This window comes from Drosophila tropicalis, unplaced genomic scaffold, assembly GCF_018151085.1.
Source record: "Drosophila tropicalis isolate 14030-0801.00 unplaced genomic scaffold, ASM1815108v1 contig_993, whole genome shotgun sequence".
In the NCBI taxonomy this organism is placed as follows: Eukaryota; Metazoa; Arthropoda; class Insecta; order Diptera; family Drosophilidae; genus Drosophila; species Drosophila tropicalis.
Window position 1 is genome coordinate 1216257 of NW_027173497.1, and position 18031 is coordinate 1234287.

The following is an 18031-nucleotide window of genomic DNA, read 5'->3' on the forward strand; positions in this document are numbered from 1 at the left end:
TTCTTTCTTTCATTATAAATTTTGAAATCGACATTATTTTTACCACGACTGTACTTTTTGTGATTTTAGATAACTGACGGAAATATAAATGATTAATTTAACTAGTGTAACTCGCAAATTAAACAAAAACAAAAGTTTTAAAAAAGTTAAACTATTAAATGTATTTTGATTTAATCACCTTTTCATTTGTTTAAAAACGGAACACAACATAAAGAATCATTTAGCAATAAATCATTAAGCACAAAACTAAATTAATAACTTTTGCATGTTGAACACTAAGCAAATAATTTCGCATTAAACAAAAATGAGAAACCAATGTATTAATATGTAAACCAATTTATATAAAGGAACCCCGCAGCCACGCTGAAAATAAAAAAAAAAAACAACAAACAAGGAAAAAAAAGAACAAAAAAAGATCCCCAAGGGACAACAAAAAGAAAAAAATTTTAGCTTTGATTAGTTTATTTGGTTATTAAAATGGGGAATCTTAACTTTACGCTTAAATGTGATAACTAAAAATGTTTCCTAAACAGGAACAACTAAGTTTACAAGCTCCTCTTTGACCTCATCATAAAGATCTTTATATTCCTCGTTCTGGCGCACTAACAAGGCCACAGTGCCTCGCTTGACGCCCATGGCAGCGCCCAATGAGGCTCGACTTGGCGTATAGGCGTAGGGAATGCCCTTTTCTTCACAAACGGCAGGCAAATGGCACATGATGTCCACCGGCGTTACATCACCAGCAAATATGCAGAGGCTGATGGCGAACATAGATTGTTTATTCATATAACTCATTTGCCGATTCTGCTACTTACCCAGTTTCTCCTTTTCTCAGGCGCGTCTGCACATCCTTAAGGCCATTGCGCAGAAAGGTTTTGTGTTTCATGGCCTTCTTAATCAGTTTATAGCACTTTTTGGCCAACTTTTTACCTGCCATAGGCTTCGCGATGGCATTCACAAACAGTAGCTTGTCATCATAGGATTCTTCCTCCTTAATGGTAACATCGCCGCTAGCCTGGATGGTGACATCGGCATCATCAGAACGTTCAACTTTTACCTTAACCATTGAAAATGTTTTTGTGTTTTGTGTGTGTTGTGTGTTCAAGAGTTGTTAATGCACGTGTTAGCTTCAATATTGCCAGATGTTCTATTAGAGCTATGAAACATCGATAGAAATATCGATAACATTAACATTTTTGCAATCATAGCGTTTTGGGTAAATGTTTGCTATTACTACTCGGGCCCAAACCGCGCTTAAACTACATAATTTTGGTATCAAACGAAAGAGAAAAATTGCACGAGCACGACCTCAGGTGCGCCTTAGCGATTTATTTCGTAGTTTTTGAGTAATTAACAAAAGAAAATGGTAAATGTTTACTAAGGTAAATGTTTACTATTACTACTCGGGCCCAAAACGCCCTTAAACTACATAATTTTGGTATCAAACGAAAGAGAAAAATTGCACGAGCACGACCTCAGCTGCGCCTTGGCGATTTATTTCGTAGTTTTTGAGTAATTAACAAAAGAAAATTAATATTTTTAGCGGGACTATAGCTAAAAGTAGCCTTTTCCGGCTAAAAAAAGCTGTTCAATTTTGAGATGGTGTTGCCAAATGCCGAATTTTGGATACTCGAATACGCGGGCATTTTGAATCTTTTGTTCGCACTATTCTCAACAAACGAAAATATTGTTGAGTTTACAATATTTCTTGATTTTATGGAACAAATATAGTTTAGAATACAATATTCGGCTGCCAGAGCAGCCAAATATTCGTCGACTTTAGAAATTAGATTAAAATATTTGGCTACCAGGGCGGTCAAACAGCGCGCCAAATAAAAAATAGCGTTTGACAACACTGAAATCTAGCTTTACCCGATTTTTTCCACTTTTCAACATTGAAATCTCGAGTAGTAATAGTAAACATTTACCGTTTACTAATACTACTCGAGATTTCAGTGTTGAAAAGTGGAAAAATCGGGTAAAGCTAGATTTCAGTGTTGTCAAACGCTATTTTTTATTTGGCGCGCTGTTTGACTGCCCTGGTAGCCAAATATTTTAATCTAAACTCAAAAGTCGAGGAATATATTGTATTCTAAACTATATTTGTTCTATAAAATCAAGAAATATTGTAAACTCAACAATATTCAATATATTTCATTTGTTGAGAATAGTGCGAACAAAAGCTAAAATAGCTAAAAGTAGCTGTTTCCGGCTAAAAAAAGTGGTAAATGTTTACTATTACTACTCGAGATTTCAATGTTGAAAAGTGGAAAAATCGGGTAAAGCTAGATTTCAGTGTTGTCAAACGCTATTTTTTATTTGGCGCGCTGTTTGACCGCCCTGGTAGCCAAATATTTTAATCTAATTTCTAAAGTCGACGAATATTTGGCTGCTCTGGCAGCCGAATATTGTATTCTAAACTATATTTGTTCCATAAAATCAAGAAATATTGTAAACTCAACAATATTTTCGTTTGTTGAGAATAGTGCGAACAAAAGATTCAAAATGCCCGCGTATTCGAGTATCCAAAATTCGGCATTTGGCAACACCATCTCAAAATTGAACAGCTTTTTTAGCCGGAAAAGGCTACTTTTAGCTATAGTCCCGCTAAAAATATTAATTTTCTTTTGTTAATTACTCAAAAACTACGAAATAAATCGCCAAGGCGCAGCTGAGGTCGTGCTCGTGCAATTTTTCTCTTTCGTTTGATACCAAAATTATGTAGTTTAAGGGCGTTTTGGGCCCGAGTAGTAATAGTAAACATTTACCAAAAAAGTTGTTAAATTTTGAGATGGTGTTGCCAAATGCCGAATTTTGGATACTCGAATACGCGGGTTTTTTAAATCATACATATGTATGTATGTATGTATGTACATATACATACATGGGTACATCTGCTGATATCATCAGCTTATCATCACTTCCATATGTACGTAAGTACATACATATGTAGGTACATATGTATATTGGTTACACTAAAGAATTACTGTTACGGCTGAAACGAGTTGGCTGATCTTAGTCTTAAATAATTTTTGGCCTTTTTATCCCGATTTTAATCAAATTTGTAGAAATTAATAACACTAATTAGTCTGCCAAGTTTAAAAAATTTAAGCATTAGGGGGCTGAAATGGGCGTGTAAAAAAATGTTGAACATTCATCATCTCTGCGCATAAATAAAAAGGGTACATGCCAAATTTGGGGCGTGGCAAATATTTCAAATAAAATTGATTTGCTTGCACACTAGACGGCGCTATATGTATACCAAATTGTTGGGTCTACCTTTTATATTAAACGAGGTCAGATACTCAAGATCTCGAATAAGTATAGTTTATGGGGACGAAAAAGTTTTTTCCTGCCATACATACATACATATATGAATATCTACATAGTTAAAATACTTGTTTTAGCCATTCGGATAAATTGGACAAATAAATTTTTTCTATACATATTTTATTTGGGATGCATGTTTAGACTCAACCGTTTCAATTGAAAACTTTCACTTTGTGGCTAATGAACTGAAACACTCATTCCAATTGATTCACGAATACATAAATATGTTGCATTGGTTTTTGTTTTATATGGTCCAACAGACCTTAATGCTCCCTCTTGTGTGGCGGGACATATACTTGTTGCTGCTGAGCTTGACGATCGCCCCGAAATCTTGACTGTGAATGTGAAATATTGCTTAAGGGACGACTTTGTGAGTCTGTTAACGGCAAGATATCGGATTTTAGAACCTCCTCGTGATTGCCATAGCCGAGGAAGAAGACCACGCAAGTTTTTTCCGAAACGGCTGTTATCTCAGCCTCATAGTACTAAACAAAAATAAATTTGAATTAATTTCTAGGTCAAAGCAATGTCGAAATTTTTTAAGACTTACGCGTCCATCATCCCAATATTTAGCCATGCAAAGGTCACCAGATTTCCAGAGCCATCCGTTATTAGGCATCATGCCGAAATTTTGCGGCACTGGCGGTTGTTGAGGATTGAAACCAGGTATAGGGGGCGCAGGAGATGAAGCCAAGCTGACCCCTTGACTTTTTAAAAGACTCATGGCAAACTCATTGGTTTCCTTGCTTTGAAATCCCATAATCTTGCTAGGATCATAGGTGTAACCATTGGGCAATTGACTATAATTGGAACTTTGTCTGGGATTTGGTTGTTGTCGTTGTGTAAATTGAGATTGAGGCTTTTCGGGTTTGAGGGCAGGTGTTTGTGGCTGTAGCGGTTCCACGTGCTGCCGATTCGATGAGTTTCCACCGCCTCCAGTACCACCCGGCTTTCGCTTATTCTCTCTTTTGGTAGGATTAATCTTTAGATTTGCCGTCTCTTCGGTGATTTTACTCAACTTGTTGGCATAATCTTCGCTAGCATTTTGAGCCCTTGAGACACTTGATCCATTATTGCTGTTCGGCTGGCGCTTTCTATTTCCGTTTTCTTGGCGTGATAAGCCACCGCGATGATTATTATTCGGACGCCTTTCCGCATCGTTTTTCGCGTATGCCTCAACTTTTAAGGGGATTTCTGGTCTAGAACTTTTTAATGGTTCTGATTTTCGTGAATTTGTGTTGTTATATGAGTTTGATGGAGCTCTTTCTTTCTCCGCGCCTCTAGGCAACCGCTCTCGGTCTCTTTCGCGTCGTCCACCACGGGAAGATGTTGTATGCCCACCGGCCTGATGTGCAGCAAAACTGCTTGAAACATTGTTTTCGAAGCGAGAACGTTCGGGAAGCTTATTTATCGACGCTGAATTCACCGTTGATGTTTTACTATCTGTAGAATATTGTGGTTTTAAGCTTGAACTACTGACAGTGGCGGAATTACTGGTGCGGGTGGTACAAATGGAGACAGTTGGTGTCTCAAATTTTGAAGGGGTTTCACCAGACGACGGCAACTTATTTGTAAGAAAATCAAAGAGAGTAGCATTTGCCGCAGGTTTGGCAGCCTCGGCCTCATCTTTGTTACTAGCCCCGCGCTTGCTCTCCCGACCGGAACGTTCTAGACGGCCTCCTGCGCCCCTAGTTGGCATTTCGGCAGAATTGCCAGCATCCTTGCGTCGTTTAAGGTTAAACAATGCCCGCTCCAAGTTATTCCTAGTTGAGTGCAGGGCATTCCGAGCTTCGTCTTCAGTGTATCCCTTGTCCAAAATTTTTTTAATATTATGATCGACGATGTTTTGGCCTCCACCGCCAAAGATCTTCTTGCCCCCTGCTTTAGTTGCTGTGGCAATAGCTTCGCTCCTCATAGCGTTAAATTCTTCGTTCTCCTTGGCTGGCTTGTCCTTGTCTCCCATGGGATTGAGACTTTTGAAATTCTTATCGTTTGTGGTGTCAATTTTTTTTCCAAAGGCCACCCAAGGCGGTGGAGCTGATGCCCCACTTATGGGTCTTCCACTACGGGCGTATTTTAACATAGTCCTGGCCAGGTCCCACTTTTCATACAAAGATTCCACGCGACCGCCAAGCAGTTGCAAATCTGGTGCACGTAATAGAAGGAACCCCTGCAGAAGTTGAAGTTTTTCTGCTTTAAAAAAGATTTTAGTTCCTGGAGCCACATTAAGATTCAGACTGGGCACTGATTCCAGCTCCAAAGCTTGTATCGAAGACTGACCATCACTAAGGTCCACCTGCAGTAGACGTGGTGCCGCCTTCGACTCCTCATTACACTTGGGTGCTGCTATATTGCGGACTCGTTGAACTTGGAGCACTACGCGACCAGGTAAGAAATTGTCTTCGCGCTTTTGACTGGATAACGCCCCTCCTCCTATATCACGTATATCTCTCTACAAACAATGGAATATTATAAACATTTAGGTAACAGATGCTTGCGCCTTCTACACTCACATTTAGTGCCTCCAAAATAATTTTCCCAGGATCTTCGCTGCCGACAGCGGCGACCAGAGTTCTTAAACCATCCTCTGTGAGGTACCAGCCGCTTTCTTTTAACTTCCTGCTCAATTCCATTTTTTCATGAAACAAATTTTCTTTCCTTCTTGCAAACACTCAGGGTTGCCAGAAGATGAATAACTAATATACGATAAAAACCATCGGGTAAACTATGTATATTTATCGGTTATATCGATAGTTTAATTTGTTTCGAAACCATTTCCGATATATGCGTCCAAGTTTTTAAATGTGGGTGTAGTTAACAACTTTGTTAAACCTGAAAATAGGATGCAAAAAGATGTTGAAACAAATGCTTCAATGCTGATATAGTGGTCAGATCCTGATGATTTTCATAATTTATCTTGCCAGGGTTATAAGTAGCCTAAATACTTATAGCTCTTAAGATGCCTTTGTAAAACGCATTCGGACGGACAGACATTGCTATATCGACTCAGCTTCTCATGCTGATCAAGAATATGTACATATACTTTATGGGGTCAAAATTAAGTCAATGTTTTGAAATTTATTTAACTTCATATTTTCATATGTTATGAACATATAAAGTTAAGCTGAATTCTAGTTGAAATTAACCACGAATATTTTGTTATGTTTGAATCCAAAGTTGACATATAATTAATAAATGATTTAACAAATATATATTTAAAATACTTTTTATGTGCTTACTTGTTTTTTTTTTTTTTTTGTTTGAAAGTGTAATCTGATTTCAAAGGGAGTTCTGATATTAACTGACTTGATATACTCGATATAATATTTAATTTGGTATTTTTATTGATATCGTTATCGCTACTTTTGTAGCGATATACATGCCTAATAAGTACATGAAAAGTCCTTGTTATTTTTTTTTAACACATATAAAATCGGTATCGAAGAGTGAACAGCTGAGGTTTCCGATATATTGCAAATTGCACCTCAATCTTTTGTTGTTGCTCTCAGGGCGTTATTAACTCTTCCCTTTCTCTGGTCAGAGCCAATATTTTTTCGCATAAAAACATCGCGAGTGGTAGTGCTTATACTAAAATTACATTATTTACATAATGACATCAATGAATTGTTTAAAAAGGAGATAAATTATAAATCCAGCAAGCAGAAGCATCGCAACTGTGAAATTTCGGCCATATCATAAACGCACATTGAACATAGGAAAGATGATGTTTGATGATTTCGGTTGGGAACGAGTGGTTAATTTAGAGTATATACACAGGCATATGTATTCATATGTAGATGGAATCCACTCTCCAAGCTTTGAGATTGTGGAAATCTTAATTTAATTTAACCTGTTCAAGCCCGCAGAAGCCGTCGAAGGGTGCGTAGAAAAACTACTCAACAAAAAAGGGCAGCAACACTGCGGACACGGAACAATCAAATGCATTTAATCTGGTTCTACTAAGGTTGGCTGATTAACTTCTTCAAGCTGTAATTAATTTAAAGTAAGTGGGGAATATTGTTTGGCATGCACCTTGCTCGTCGCTATCGAGAGAAATAAGTTCTCTCGACGTTTTAGCATTCAAAATATTAAGAACTAAGGGTACTAAGGGTAAATTTGTATTCTCTTTTCGTTTTCGAGTTATTCATCTCCAACCTACAGGTGTCAAAGAGACAAAAAACATTCACATTTAAAAAATCCAGTTACTACAGAGTTTACAACTTCAGTCGAAATAATGATGTAAACTTATAAAGTTGTACATATACATGCCTTTATGAAGGCTATAATGTTATCATACGATATACAAGATCAAAATTGGAGTTTATTAGTGTATTCAGTACTTATCTAGTTTGGTAATGATCGGTTAAGAGACACATGTAAACCGAATGTTCCTATGTAAATTACATAAATATATATTACATATTTAACTACGACATAGTGAAATATTATACAGTCATTAATTAGTTAATTAATCTAAAGGGGAGAAGTTCAGGTATGCGATTCACTGATTTTGTTGAATTTTGGCCATGTTGTAGAATTCTCCGTCATTAGAAGCTGTGCAAACTATTTCGACGAACTATTCTAGACAAATAAAATGTCTGACTTTCGTGCAGAAAATCACATATTTATTGTTCTAAAAATTGTATCGATTAATTGTTACTACCAGATCGGCAAGTTTGATAAAAATCGGATAGTAAATGATCAAGTATTTGTAGTTCGCAATCATTGGGACACTATATAGTATCTTCAAAACTGATAAATTCATTTAAAAACCGTATGATAAAGAATTCCTCAAGCTTCAAAATGAATGATTACCAAGTTTGCTGATGTACAAAAAAATATTTTTCAATTTTTATATGTAAATGTATAGAGTTAATTGGAATTTTGGCCACGCCGACTTACGCCCCCAGGAATCACATAAAACTATTTTTCTTAAAAAGTATAACAGATAGAGACATCAACTTTGGTATAAACACTTGTTTAGTTAGCGCGCAGAAACTAATTGTTCAAACTTTTTACCACGGAATTTTGGAATTTACATATTTCGGATTTTCTAGAAAACCATGACAACTACCGACAAGAAATTTGGTATGTAAACTAGCTTAATAGACGCGCAGATATTGGCTGTTTAAAAATTTTGCCACGCCCACTTGCGCCCCCGCAAATTAAACAAAACTGATTTTATCAGAAACTAACAAAGCTAAAGGCACCAAATTTAGTATGTACACTGGCTTAGTATCCGCGCAGAGTATATATGTACATACATATATTTTCATATTTTGCCACGCCCATTTCCGCCTCCATAATTTAGAAAAAGCCAATTTCCTCCTGTAGTTTTTTGACTATCGCATGCAAATTCGGCAGACTAATTAATCTTATCTATTTCTGCCAAACTACCAAACTTTATTAAAATCGGACTAGAAACATGCAAAATATGCGTATGAACATATTTCACTACGCGGTCCACAAGGCCAGAATTGGCCGTTGGCTGGTGGCGGCTCTAGAGTGCTCGTGTGTTTGTAGAGTGAGCGAGATAGCACATGAAGCATGTAAAAACAATTTAATAGACATATGTATGTACATACATACATACATATGTACATTAGGTTTTCGAAATTTGAAATATTTGTTTCACATGGTGTATGGTATACCCAAGTCGACGAGTCGACTTACTTGCTTCATTTTATTTTTAGGTTAATTTTGAATACTTGCTATTGATGGCTGATTTTCTTCAAAATGATCATTAAAATTTACATCAATATCTATCTAGTTGCTATTTTCCAAATCCTTTCATAATACAAGGTGGCGCAAAAGAAGTCATCCGGCGCAAAAGAAGTCATCCGATGTTGTTTGGCTCTTATTTTTTTTCTAAATGAAAAATTTCGATTTTGTAGCAAGTTTCTTAGCGATGCAATAAGTTCCCTTCAGTACCGGTCGCCGGAAATTCTTCTGAAAATCCGAGGCGATTTGTCAGATGTCGCCTCGGAATTGCAGAGGACATGCCATGCAAATTTGCGGCGACATTTAGCATTGCATGTCCTAGCGCCTCGGATATTCTATCGATTTTTTGTCGACATGTCGCCGGAATTTCCGCTAAAGACAAATAACAAAGCCGCTCGTGTGTTCGACGGAACTTTCGGCGACATGTCGACGGAATGTCCGAGCAAAATATTGGTTGAATTTACAATCGACGTTTCGGCGACATTGCCGATAAAATATCCTCGCATTTTCCCAAAAATAAATAAAAACTTGATTAGATTTAGTTGTTTAACATGCATTAGTTTTTATTTAATGGCATATTTATTTAAATTTCTTTATTTCTATTTATTAACATATTAAATTAAATTTAAATATTTATGTATGTATATTTACATTTTTTGTTTTTTGCTTAATTTACGCTTGTGCCAAACAAAGTCTTAGCACGCCGGCTCATCCGGAATCGAATTTTGGATTCTGAAAAGAACAAAATTGATTAGGGAATGAAAACTTCATAATATTTTAATAACACTTACCTTTATTACTGTGTACACTGAATTTGAACAAATTCGACCGTTCCTGCTCTTACGAAATTCAATCGCGAATAAACAATGAAACGAAAAGTGCAAAAATCATCATGCTTTCCTTATTTTAGTTTTCTTTCGTAGTATCCTTTTCCTCCTTGCATAAAATATGAGCATACACATCATTAAAATAGCCTTTTATAGGCAAAAACTCCTATTTTACGTTTTTTATTTGATTTTTGTTTTAAGCCTTAGAGCAGAAAGATCTTTCTATGCGAAAAAGCATAATGTACTCATTTTTCTAAAATCACAATCCGACTGTTTATTTCCGAGAACAATAAATCTTTCCGGCGTCAAATTTAATTCCCTGTCGAATTAGATATGTACATCTTTGTAGTTGACTAAAAATTAATAAGGGTATGAGAATTTTTGTTTGCAATTTTGCAATTTTCTAATTTCTTCAAATCTTATCTTCAAATATAAAATAATATTTCGAGGATGTTTTGTCTCACTATAACTATAACCTGTAAAAGGTTTCAATATGTCCACTACTGTGTAAATATATATGGGTATGTAGGTATAAATGTGTCTATGTGGCCACTGAAATTGGCGACCACTTGGCAATTTCCGTATCCGATGTGATAAAAGCAGCAGTAACGCTTGATTGGCAATAGAAGCAATGTAAAAACTGAATATATGCTTTTTTTGAGTCTCTTTTTAACGAGAGTTTATTAAATACAGTGTTATTAACAAATATCTATACCTAAATATCTGTATGCCGTTTGACACTTTCATGAAAAGGCCTAACAATTACATATGTACACACACACACATACACACAAAACTGTGTGCGATTGTGTGCATGAGATGTGTTGGTCTTGTTTATTCATATAATTTTGTTTTGCTCGTTCTATTTACTTTCAATATGTACACATATGTATTTATATCTGATTTTAGCTGATTGTGAGTGGAAATCGCCAGAACCTGCAAACTGTTTAAGTTTTCACATGATTTGAAAAAAGTCCGCATGGACTTCTTACATACCCTACTTTTAGGTACCCAAGTATCTTTTTTTTGAGTCCCGAAAACCAACTTAGATCATTAAAATATATGTATGTATCTCCCGACTAACACCCAGTTTTGATTAACTTCGAATAGGTCGAAATCTAGAGAAACACCAAGAACGGAATGCCCGCCGTTTCACACATGCTGTAAGCCCTCTTTTTAATATAGTACAATGTACTATAACCAAAATAATTGGGCGTTACGGTTAGTTGTTTAGGGCAAAGCACCTCACACTAATTCTGATGGCGCCCAGGGTTATTCTATACATAGTTGGCTACTCTGGATTCTGTAGCACAGTTTGCTGATGATAGAACTTGGTGGTTCTCGAAATAGCTATACAGACAACATGCTCACCTCTTTTTGCGGTCTATGATTAAAAATCTTAAATTAAGAGATAATTAGTAAGATTTGTTTAATCATAAACTTTGGAAAAACGCGATAAATGTTATTATTATTTTTTATTTGTAATACATATTTTAGAACCAAAATGTATGATTATAATCCTTTTTCCTAAAAATAAATTCTAAATACAATATTGTCAAATGTATAAAATAGAATTTGTAAAAATCTATTAAATGAAGCAAGTAAGTCGACTCGTCGACTTGGGTATACCATACACCAGGTGAAACAAATATATTTTAATTTTCGAAAACCAAATGTACATATGTATGTATGTATGTACATACATATGTCTATTAAATTGTTTTTACATGCTTCATGTGCTATCTCGCTCACTCTACAAACACACGAGCACTATAGAGCCGCCACCAGCCAACGGCCAATTCTGGCCTTGTGGACCGCGTAGTGAAATATGTTCATACGCATATTTTGCATGTTTCTAGTCCGATTTTAATAAAATTTGGTAGTTTAGTAGAAATAGATCAGATTAATTAGTCTGCCGAATTTGAATGCTATGGTTGAAAAACTACAGGAGGAAATCGGTTTTTTCTTAATTGTGGAGGCGGTAGTGGGCGTGGCAAAATATGAAAATATATATACTCTGCGCGCATACTAAGCCAGTAAACATACTAAATTTGGTGACTTTAGCTTTGTTTGTTTCTGATAAAATCAGTTTTGTTTAATTTGCGGGGGCGGAAGTGGGTGTGGCAAAATTTTTAAATAGCCATTTTCTGCGCGTGTATTAAACTAGTCTGCATACCAAATTTGATGTCTCTAGCTATTATACTTTTTAAGAAAAACAGTTTTATGTGATTCCTGGGGGCGTAAGGGGGCGTGGCAAAAAGTTTGAACAATTAATTTCTGCGCGCTAACTTAACGGGTATACAAACTAAATTTGATGTCTCTAGCTGTTATACTTTTTAAGAAAAATAGTTTTATGTGATTCCTGGGGGCGTAAGGGGGCGTGGCCGAAATTCCAATTAACTCTATATACATATGTACATAATACACGAGTATACATACCAAATTTGGAGGCTCTAGCTCTTATAGTCTCCGAGATCTGCGACGGACGGACGGACAGACGGACATGGCTAGATCGACTCGGCTGTCCATCCTGATCAAGAATATATATACTTTATAGGGTCGGAGAAGCTTCCTTCTGCCTGTTACATACATTTTGGCGACTTTAATATACCATTTCACTCTATGGGTGTATGGTATAAAAATGCTTCGATGATACAGAAAAAAGGATTTTGATATTTTTCCCATACCAAATTGCAATATACATAGGTATATTATTATTTTATGGGGTCGGAAAAGTTTGCTCCTAGCTGTTAAATAAAATTTGGCACCTTAACATAGCATTTCACCTTGTGGGATGATTGCATGTCATAAAACGTAATTAAAGAAACCTCGTTGAATTTGAATTGTAGATAATGCATATCTACATCGAGAGTACTAACATTTAATCAACAAGAATCTAACATTGATATTTTGTATTTCTTCTTTTAGTCCCACCGATTAGAGAAAATATAACATTTTGACTCTTGGCCATGTAAGTTGTAGTCCCCACGATAAATAATAGCAACCGCTAAATCTTTGGCGATTTTCATGGTCAGGTCATGAGAACTGCGGCAGCTGTCTTCAAAGAAGACGACGACGACGACGAAGGCATTGTTAACCAGAGCCGGGTAAGGGTGAACCTATGTACATATGCACGACAACACAAAAAAGCTAACGTTAAACGTTTTGACCTTCATTTAATACAATTGTGTTTGCTTTTTCATTTCTCCGTTTGTTTTTCCGTTCTTTTTTGCAGGGCCCAAGCACTAGTCACAGTAAAATAAGTAAAATTTTGAGACGCACAACGAAGGCGGAAAAGATTTAGAACTATAATCCTCCTCTGTACAACGAAAAAAGCAACAAAGAAACGAAAATGTTTAAAATAAGGCAACGCAATTGTATGCTGATAGTCACGGCTCTTGTGCTGGCTCCTTGCATTGTCATCTTGATAGTCATGGGGCCGGAATTGTCCAACGAACAATCGCTGACCCAACGACTAGCCGAGTGTCATATGAGGCTGCAGTACCTTGAATCCATGTATCGTGCCCGCCAAGAGGATGTGGCGTTGCTCTCCCAATATTTTGGACAATTGCAACAGAATGGTAATATGACAACCAGTTTTCCGCCACCACTACCAGTTGCCAATCTGCTTGATGGCCTCAGTCCGGAGGCCAGGCAATTGCTAAAGAATGCCTCACATACTACCAAAGCGGGACCCGGAGGAGGCATGGTCGCTAAGCAGAATATTCGCTTGCCCAATGCTTATCATTTTCTACCTCATTTGCTAGACGATGCAGGATCGTTGCGCCCTTCGTATCTACAAAGCAAAGGACGTACAGATGTAAGCATCGTTTTGGGAATACCAACAGTCAGAAGAGAGAAACAATCCTACCTACTGGGCACTCTGCATAATCTTATTGAAAATATGAATGAAGAAGAACAGAATGAGACTTTAATCATAGTTTATATAGGCGAAATTGATGCCGAAGCTGTGCAAGTTATAGCCAAACAAATAGTAACGAGCTTTGAGCAGCAAGTAGAGCAAGGACTTATTGACATAATAGCACCCTCGCCTAGTTATTATCCCAATTTCGAGAGATTAAGAATAACCCTTAATGATTCGCTCGAGCGTGTCAAGTGGCGTAGTAAGCAGAATTTGGATTTTGCATACCTAATGGCCTATGCGCACTCAAAAGGCACATTCTACGTTCAACTCGAAGATGATATTCTCACAAAGAGACAGTTTATAACGACCATGAAGAAGTTTGCATTAATAAAGAGTGCCTTGACTAAACCGGATCAGCCATCTTGGTTTGTCTTGGACTTTTGCCAACTGGGTTTTATAGGCAAAATGTTTAAGAGTGCGGAACTGCCCTATTTGATAACTTATTTCCAAATGTTTTACAACGATAAGCCCGTGGATTGGTTGCTTACCTATTTTATCGAGTCGAAAGTTTGCCGCACCGATAAGGATCAGAAGCATTGCAATCAGGAGAAAGCCAAGTATTGGCAACATTTTAGGAAATCTCTATTTCAACATATAGGCACCAGCTCTTCGTTGAAGGGTAAAGTGCAGAAGTTAAAAGATAAACAGTTTGGTAGTAAAGTGCCTACTTTTTATGCCCATACTCATAATCCTCCGGCATTAGTCAAATCGTCCATAGCTCCCTACAAGAACTACCTGCTCAAACGAGCCTATCGTGGTGAATCGTATTTCTGGGGCCTATTGCCACAACCGGGAGATCTGATACAATTTGTTTTTGAGCAGCCCATTTTACTTAGACGATATCTATTCCGCAGCGGCAACTCAGAGCATCCATCCGATCGATTTTATAATACGACTATTGAGTTATTACCATCAGATTCATTAAGCGAAAATTCTTCCGTATGGAGTAACTACAATACGACCACCGATGGCTTTCTGATAGTTGGTTCTTTTGATAACTTGGGCGTTGCTGAGGGTCTTCTTGACCCCAAAATTGGTCCACTTAAGGAGTTACGCCTTCACGTCCACAGCGATAGTGAAAATTGGGCTCTGCTTAGCGAAATTGAGCTACAGGAGATAGGCAATGGTAGCAAATCGGATGAAAATGTGGCCAAGCCGCGTTATGCGTCAGGCAGCTGATTGCTACATCGCCACAGGCTGCATCAAGATCTAGATGATTAGATGTATACTCAACTCTTACCCAATCCCACATAAACCACATTCCCTTGGTCTTTAATATAGACATTTGTGTGTATATTTTTCGAATACTATACCCTTTTCCATATGTGTAAATAACTCCATTTTTTTAATTGTAAAGTTGTGTAAGCTCGTATTTACAAAACAGAGAGTACTGCACTCTATCGCATAGAGCTAGGATTTGATTTCACAGAAAATCTTGAAGGGAAACGGTAAAAAATCCTGGATTTATAAGTTCTTTCCAATTTAAATCCAACGATTCCTCATATATGTATGTACGTAAAATCATAGATCAAGCGTTAACCAGATAATAATATACATATATGGGTCATTCTTTGTCAAACGGAGTACGGCCGTTCAAATAAGTTTAAATTATCTTGGTCAGTGACTCTTTAATGTATTTCTAGTGTTGGTCTTATTACAGTGGGTCAAAAGAAACCGTGGACCAGTTTCAGCGTATGATAGTTGTGTTGCCAAGCCCTTTTAGTTCAACGAGCATTCAACAGTTGCTAAACAAATGTCTTCCAAATCAATTTTAAATTTAAATCAAGTTAAAGTTCCTTTGTCTAATGATGTACTCTTTTAAAATGATTAATACATATTAAGTGCCATTGGAGAAACCACTTATTTCAAATTACGTGAATGGTATATTAAAGTCCCCACAATTGATGTAACAGGCAGAAGAAAGCTTTTCCGACCCCATAAAGTATATATATTCTTGATCAGCATCAACAGCCGAGACGATCTAGCCATGCCCGTTCGTCCGTCCGATTGAACACCTAGATCTCGGAGACTATAAGAGCTGGAACCGCCAAATTTGGTGTGTACACTCTTGTAGTATGTACAGTTATCGGGTTTGTTTCAAATTTCACGCCCACGCCTACTTCCGCCCCCGCAAATTAAATAAAACTGAAACGAAAACTATCAAAGCTATAGTCCCCAAATTTGGTACTTAGATTTGTTTAGTATTCGCTCAGATTATGAATGTTAAAAAATTTTTCCACGCCCACTTCTGCTCTATAATTTAGAAAAAAATTCGATTGGCTCCTACAATTTTCCAAATAAAAATAAATTGAATTGTAAATCTAACTTCAGATTTACCAGGAAAAGAAAAATGTCAAAATTTTAACAATGTCCAACCATGTTTATCGCTGTTTCGAATACTCCATGATAAACGTGGTGGATCTATGGTATCACCTATTTGGGTTTTTCTGTAATCTTCTATATAAAAACCCAAGAATTTAAATCGAATCACAGGTGGTGTTTCTTTTTTTTTAATTCTCTCTTAACGTTAACATTCTGAATTTTGTAAGACCAAGATTATCCAAAACCTTTTACGAGCATTTCGGTTACAACCCTGTTCCGTTTGACAAGGAATGTGCCATATTTCAAAGAAATTTTTTTAACAAACAAACTTTAATATAAAACGCATAAATCCAACATAGCGTATCCAATTTGTTTCATAAAAACTGTTCTTGCATATTTATACATATTTACCATATACATATGTACATATACAAATGCTTAGCGAAATATGCTCCAAGTGCCCCTTCCATTTGTTTAATGTGTTAATAGTTAGATTTTACATTTTACACATTTTTATATGAAATTATGCACGCTACATCATGGGTGTGTTATGTAACTGAACGGTTCTATATGTCCTTCGAAACCATTATTTAAAATTTGCTTGTTAAGTTTTCCTTTTAAGCTGTGAAATTAGAAATTAAGTTCAAATCTTGACTTAAAAATCGATTGGCAAACATTCCATTATATATGCTGAAACCTCAAAATTTGTTCGTTCCCTCCAAATTATCTACCTTCGCAGTTTTCCAGATTAAGGAAAATTATGCCCAATTTGGTGTTAAGTGAAGGTAAATTTAAAAATCGCTGCTTTTACTGAGATTATTTATTGTTCTTGTTGAGTTTTTAGTGTATTCTTTGACTATGCCTCAATGACTAAATTATGCCATAACAACAAAATTTGAAATACATACGTATGCATAACGATCAATCTCAAATATTGAATAATGACTTATATTTTTTACCATTGTTGTTTTTTTTACTGTGATTTGTTAATAGTTTTTGCAAAAACAATGAAATCAAGGATACTATTATAATATAACAAATTATAATGCTGATTAGTATTAAACAATTTATACATAACTATATGTATGTATATATAATATATATATTAAAAATATAATTTTTTGTATAATAGCGAACAGAATCGGTTTAAAATAATCGGAAAGGCCAAATTTTTGTATAGATTATTAAACGGTTCCTGTTGGGTAAAACGAAAAATGCAATATATATAAATCTAATTTGGTTTTAAAATTAGAGTAAATAGTTTTCATTATTTTAATATGCTACTAGATCTAACAAATCTGTTGTAAACTGCTTTCAAAAGAAGAAGTAACAATAAAGCAGAATAAAAAGTTTGCTTGCTTTTGTATGTATGTATATATGTATTTATGTATGTTAAAAAAGATTAACAGTAGCAAATAAAATCCCCATACATTCACAACTCAAATAGGAAAGAATAAATTGGATAGTTATTTGTAAAGAAAAATTCCAACAATAAGACAAACACAAAAAGAACGAAAAAACGCCTTTTACAATAACATTACAGAAAATACCCAAAAAATAAAAAACGAATACTATAATATATACATGTACGTATGTATCAGCTAAATAAATATTTCATTTGAAAGAACTAACCCAATATTCAATCGCTGATCCACCAAACACAAATCCATAAATTATGTTTTCTGTGCTATTTCATAAGTGATCGTTATATTAATGGTTTTACTTTTAAACATGGAGCCCAGTACTGATAACACTGTGCGACAAATTTCGGGTTATATATGTATGTATGTATGTACATTGGTGATGTTCAAATAAACTTATTTGTTGGCGTTTGTACTATTTTATACAGTTAGTTTAATCTTCATTTGGTAAATATTTATTAAGCTTCTCGGCCCCAAAACGCGCT

General features: G+C 35.9%; 3 protein-coding genes across 5 annotated transcripts; 1 reads left to right on the plus strand and 2 right to left on the minus strand.

Moving 5' to 3' along the window:
- Positions 1 to 444: 444 nt before the first annotated feature.
- NHP2 (NHP2 ribonucleoprotein) lies at positions 445 to 1142 on the minus strand. The gene is made up of 2 exons (XM_068302483.1): positions 816 to 1142; positions 445 to 757 (listed from the first exon to the last, which is right to left on the minus strand). The coding sequence occupies exons 1-2, from the start codon at positions 1064 to 1066 to the stop codon at positions 526 to 528; spliced, it is 483 nt and encodes a 160-aa protein (XP_068158584.1). The 5' UTR covers positions 1067 to 1142; the 3' UTR covers positions 445 to 525.
- A 2293-nt stretch (positions 1143 to 3435) lies between these two features.
- Positions 3436 to 6038, minus strand: Tdrd3 (Tudor domain containing 3). Its single transcript, XM_068302414.1, has 3 exons — positions 5844 to 6038; positions 3881 to 5782; positions 3436 to 3815 (listed from the first exon to the last, which is right to left on the minus strand). The coding sequence occupies exons 1-3, from the start codon at positions 5961 to 5963 to the stop codon at positions 3594 to 3596; spliced, it is 2244 nt and encodes a 747-aa protein (XP_068158515.1). The 5' UTR covers positions 5964 to 6038; the 3' UTR covers positions 3436 to 3593.
- A 786-nt stretch (positions 6039 to 6824) lies between these two features.
- Positions 6825 to 17969, plus strand: Mgat4a (alpha-1,3-mannosyl-glycoprotein 4-beta-N-acetylglucosaminyltransferase a). 3 transcript variants are annotated; one of them, XM_068302444.1, is made up of 4 exons: positions 6825 to 7333; positions 12807 to 12849; positions 12914 to 12985; positions 13114 to 17969. In XM_068302444.1, exon 4 carries the CDS (start codon positions 13231 to 13233, stop codon positions 14980 to 14982), a length of 1752 nt encoding a protein of 583 aa, XP_068158545.1. In that variant the 5' UTR covers positions 6825 to 7333; positions 12807 to 12849; positions 12914 to 12985; positions 13114 to 13230; the 3' UTR covers positions 14983 to 17969. The 3 variants fall into 3 exon arrangements, with proteins under 3 accessions (XP_068158545.1, XP_068158547.1, XP_068158546.1); XM_068302446.1 differs by having other exon boundaries at positions 6825 to 7294; XM_068302445.1 differs by having other exon boundaries at positions 6825 to 7294; positions 12807 to 12985.
- The last annotated feature ends 62 nt before the right edge of the window (positions 17970 to 18031 follow it).

Bases quoted from the DNA above. Each gene is read 5' to 3' on its own strand.
- NHP2 (XM_068302483.1), bottom strand. From the start codon at position 1,066: ATGGTTAAGGTAAAAGTTGAACGTTCTGATGATGCCGATGTCACCATC. The intron at 758-815 runs GTAAGTAGCAGA...GTTCGCCATCAG, and splicing joins CTGAGAAAAGGAGAAACTGG to CCTCTGCATATTTGCTGGTG.
- Tdrd3 (XM_068302414.1), bottom strand. From the start codon at position 5,963: ATGGAATTGAGCAGGAAGTTAAAAGAAAGCGGCTGGTACCTCACAGAG. The intron at 5,783-5,843 runs GTGAGTGTAGAA...CATTGTTTGTAG, and splicing joins TTATTTTGGAGGCACTAAAT to AGAGATATACGTGATATAGG. The intron at 3,816-3,880 runs GTAAGTCTTAAA...ATTTTTGTTTAG, and splicing joins AATATTGGGATGATGGACGC to TACTATGAGGCTGAGATAAC.
- Mgat4a (XM_068302444.1), top strand. From the start codon at position 13,231: ATGTTTAAAATAAGGCAACGCAATTGTATGCTGATAGTCACGGCTCTT.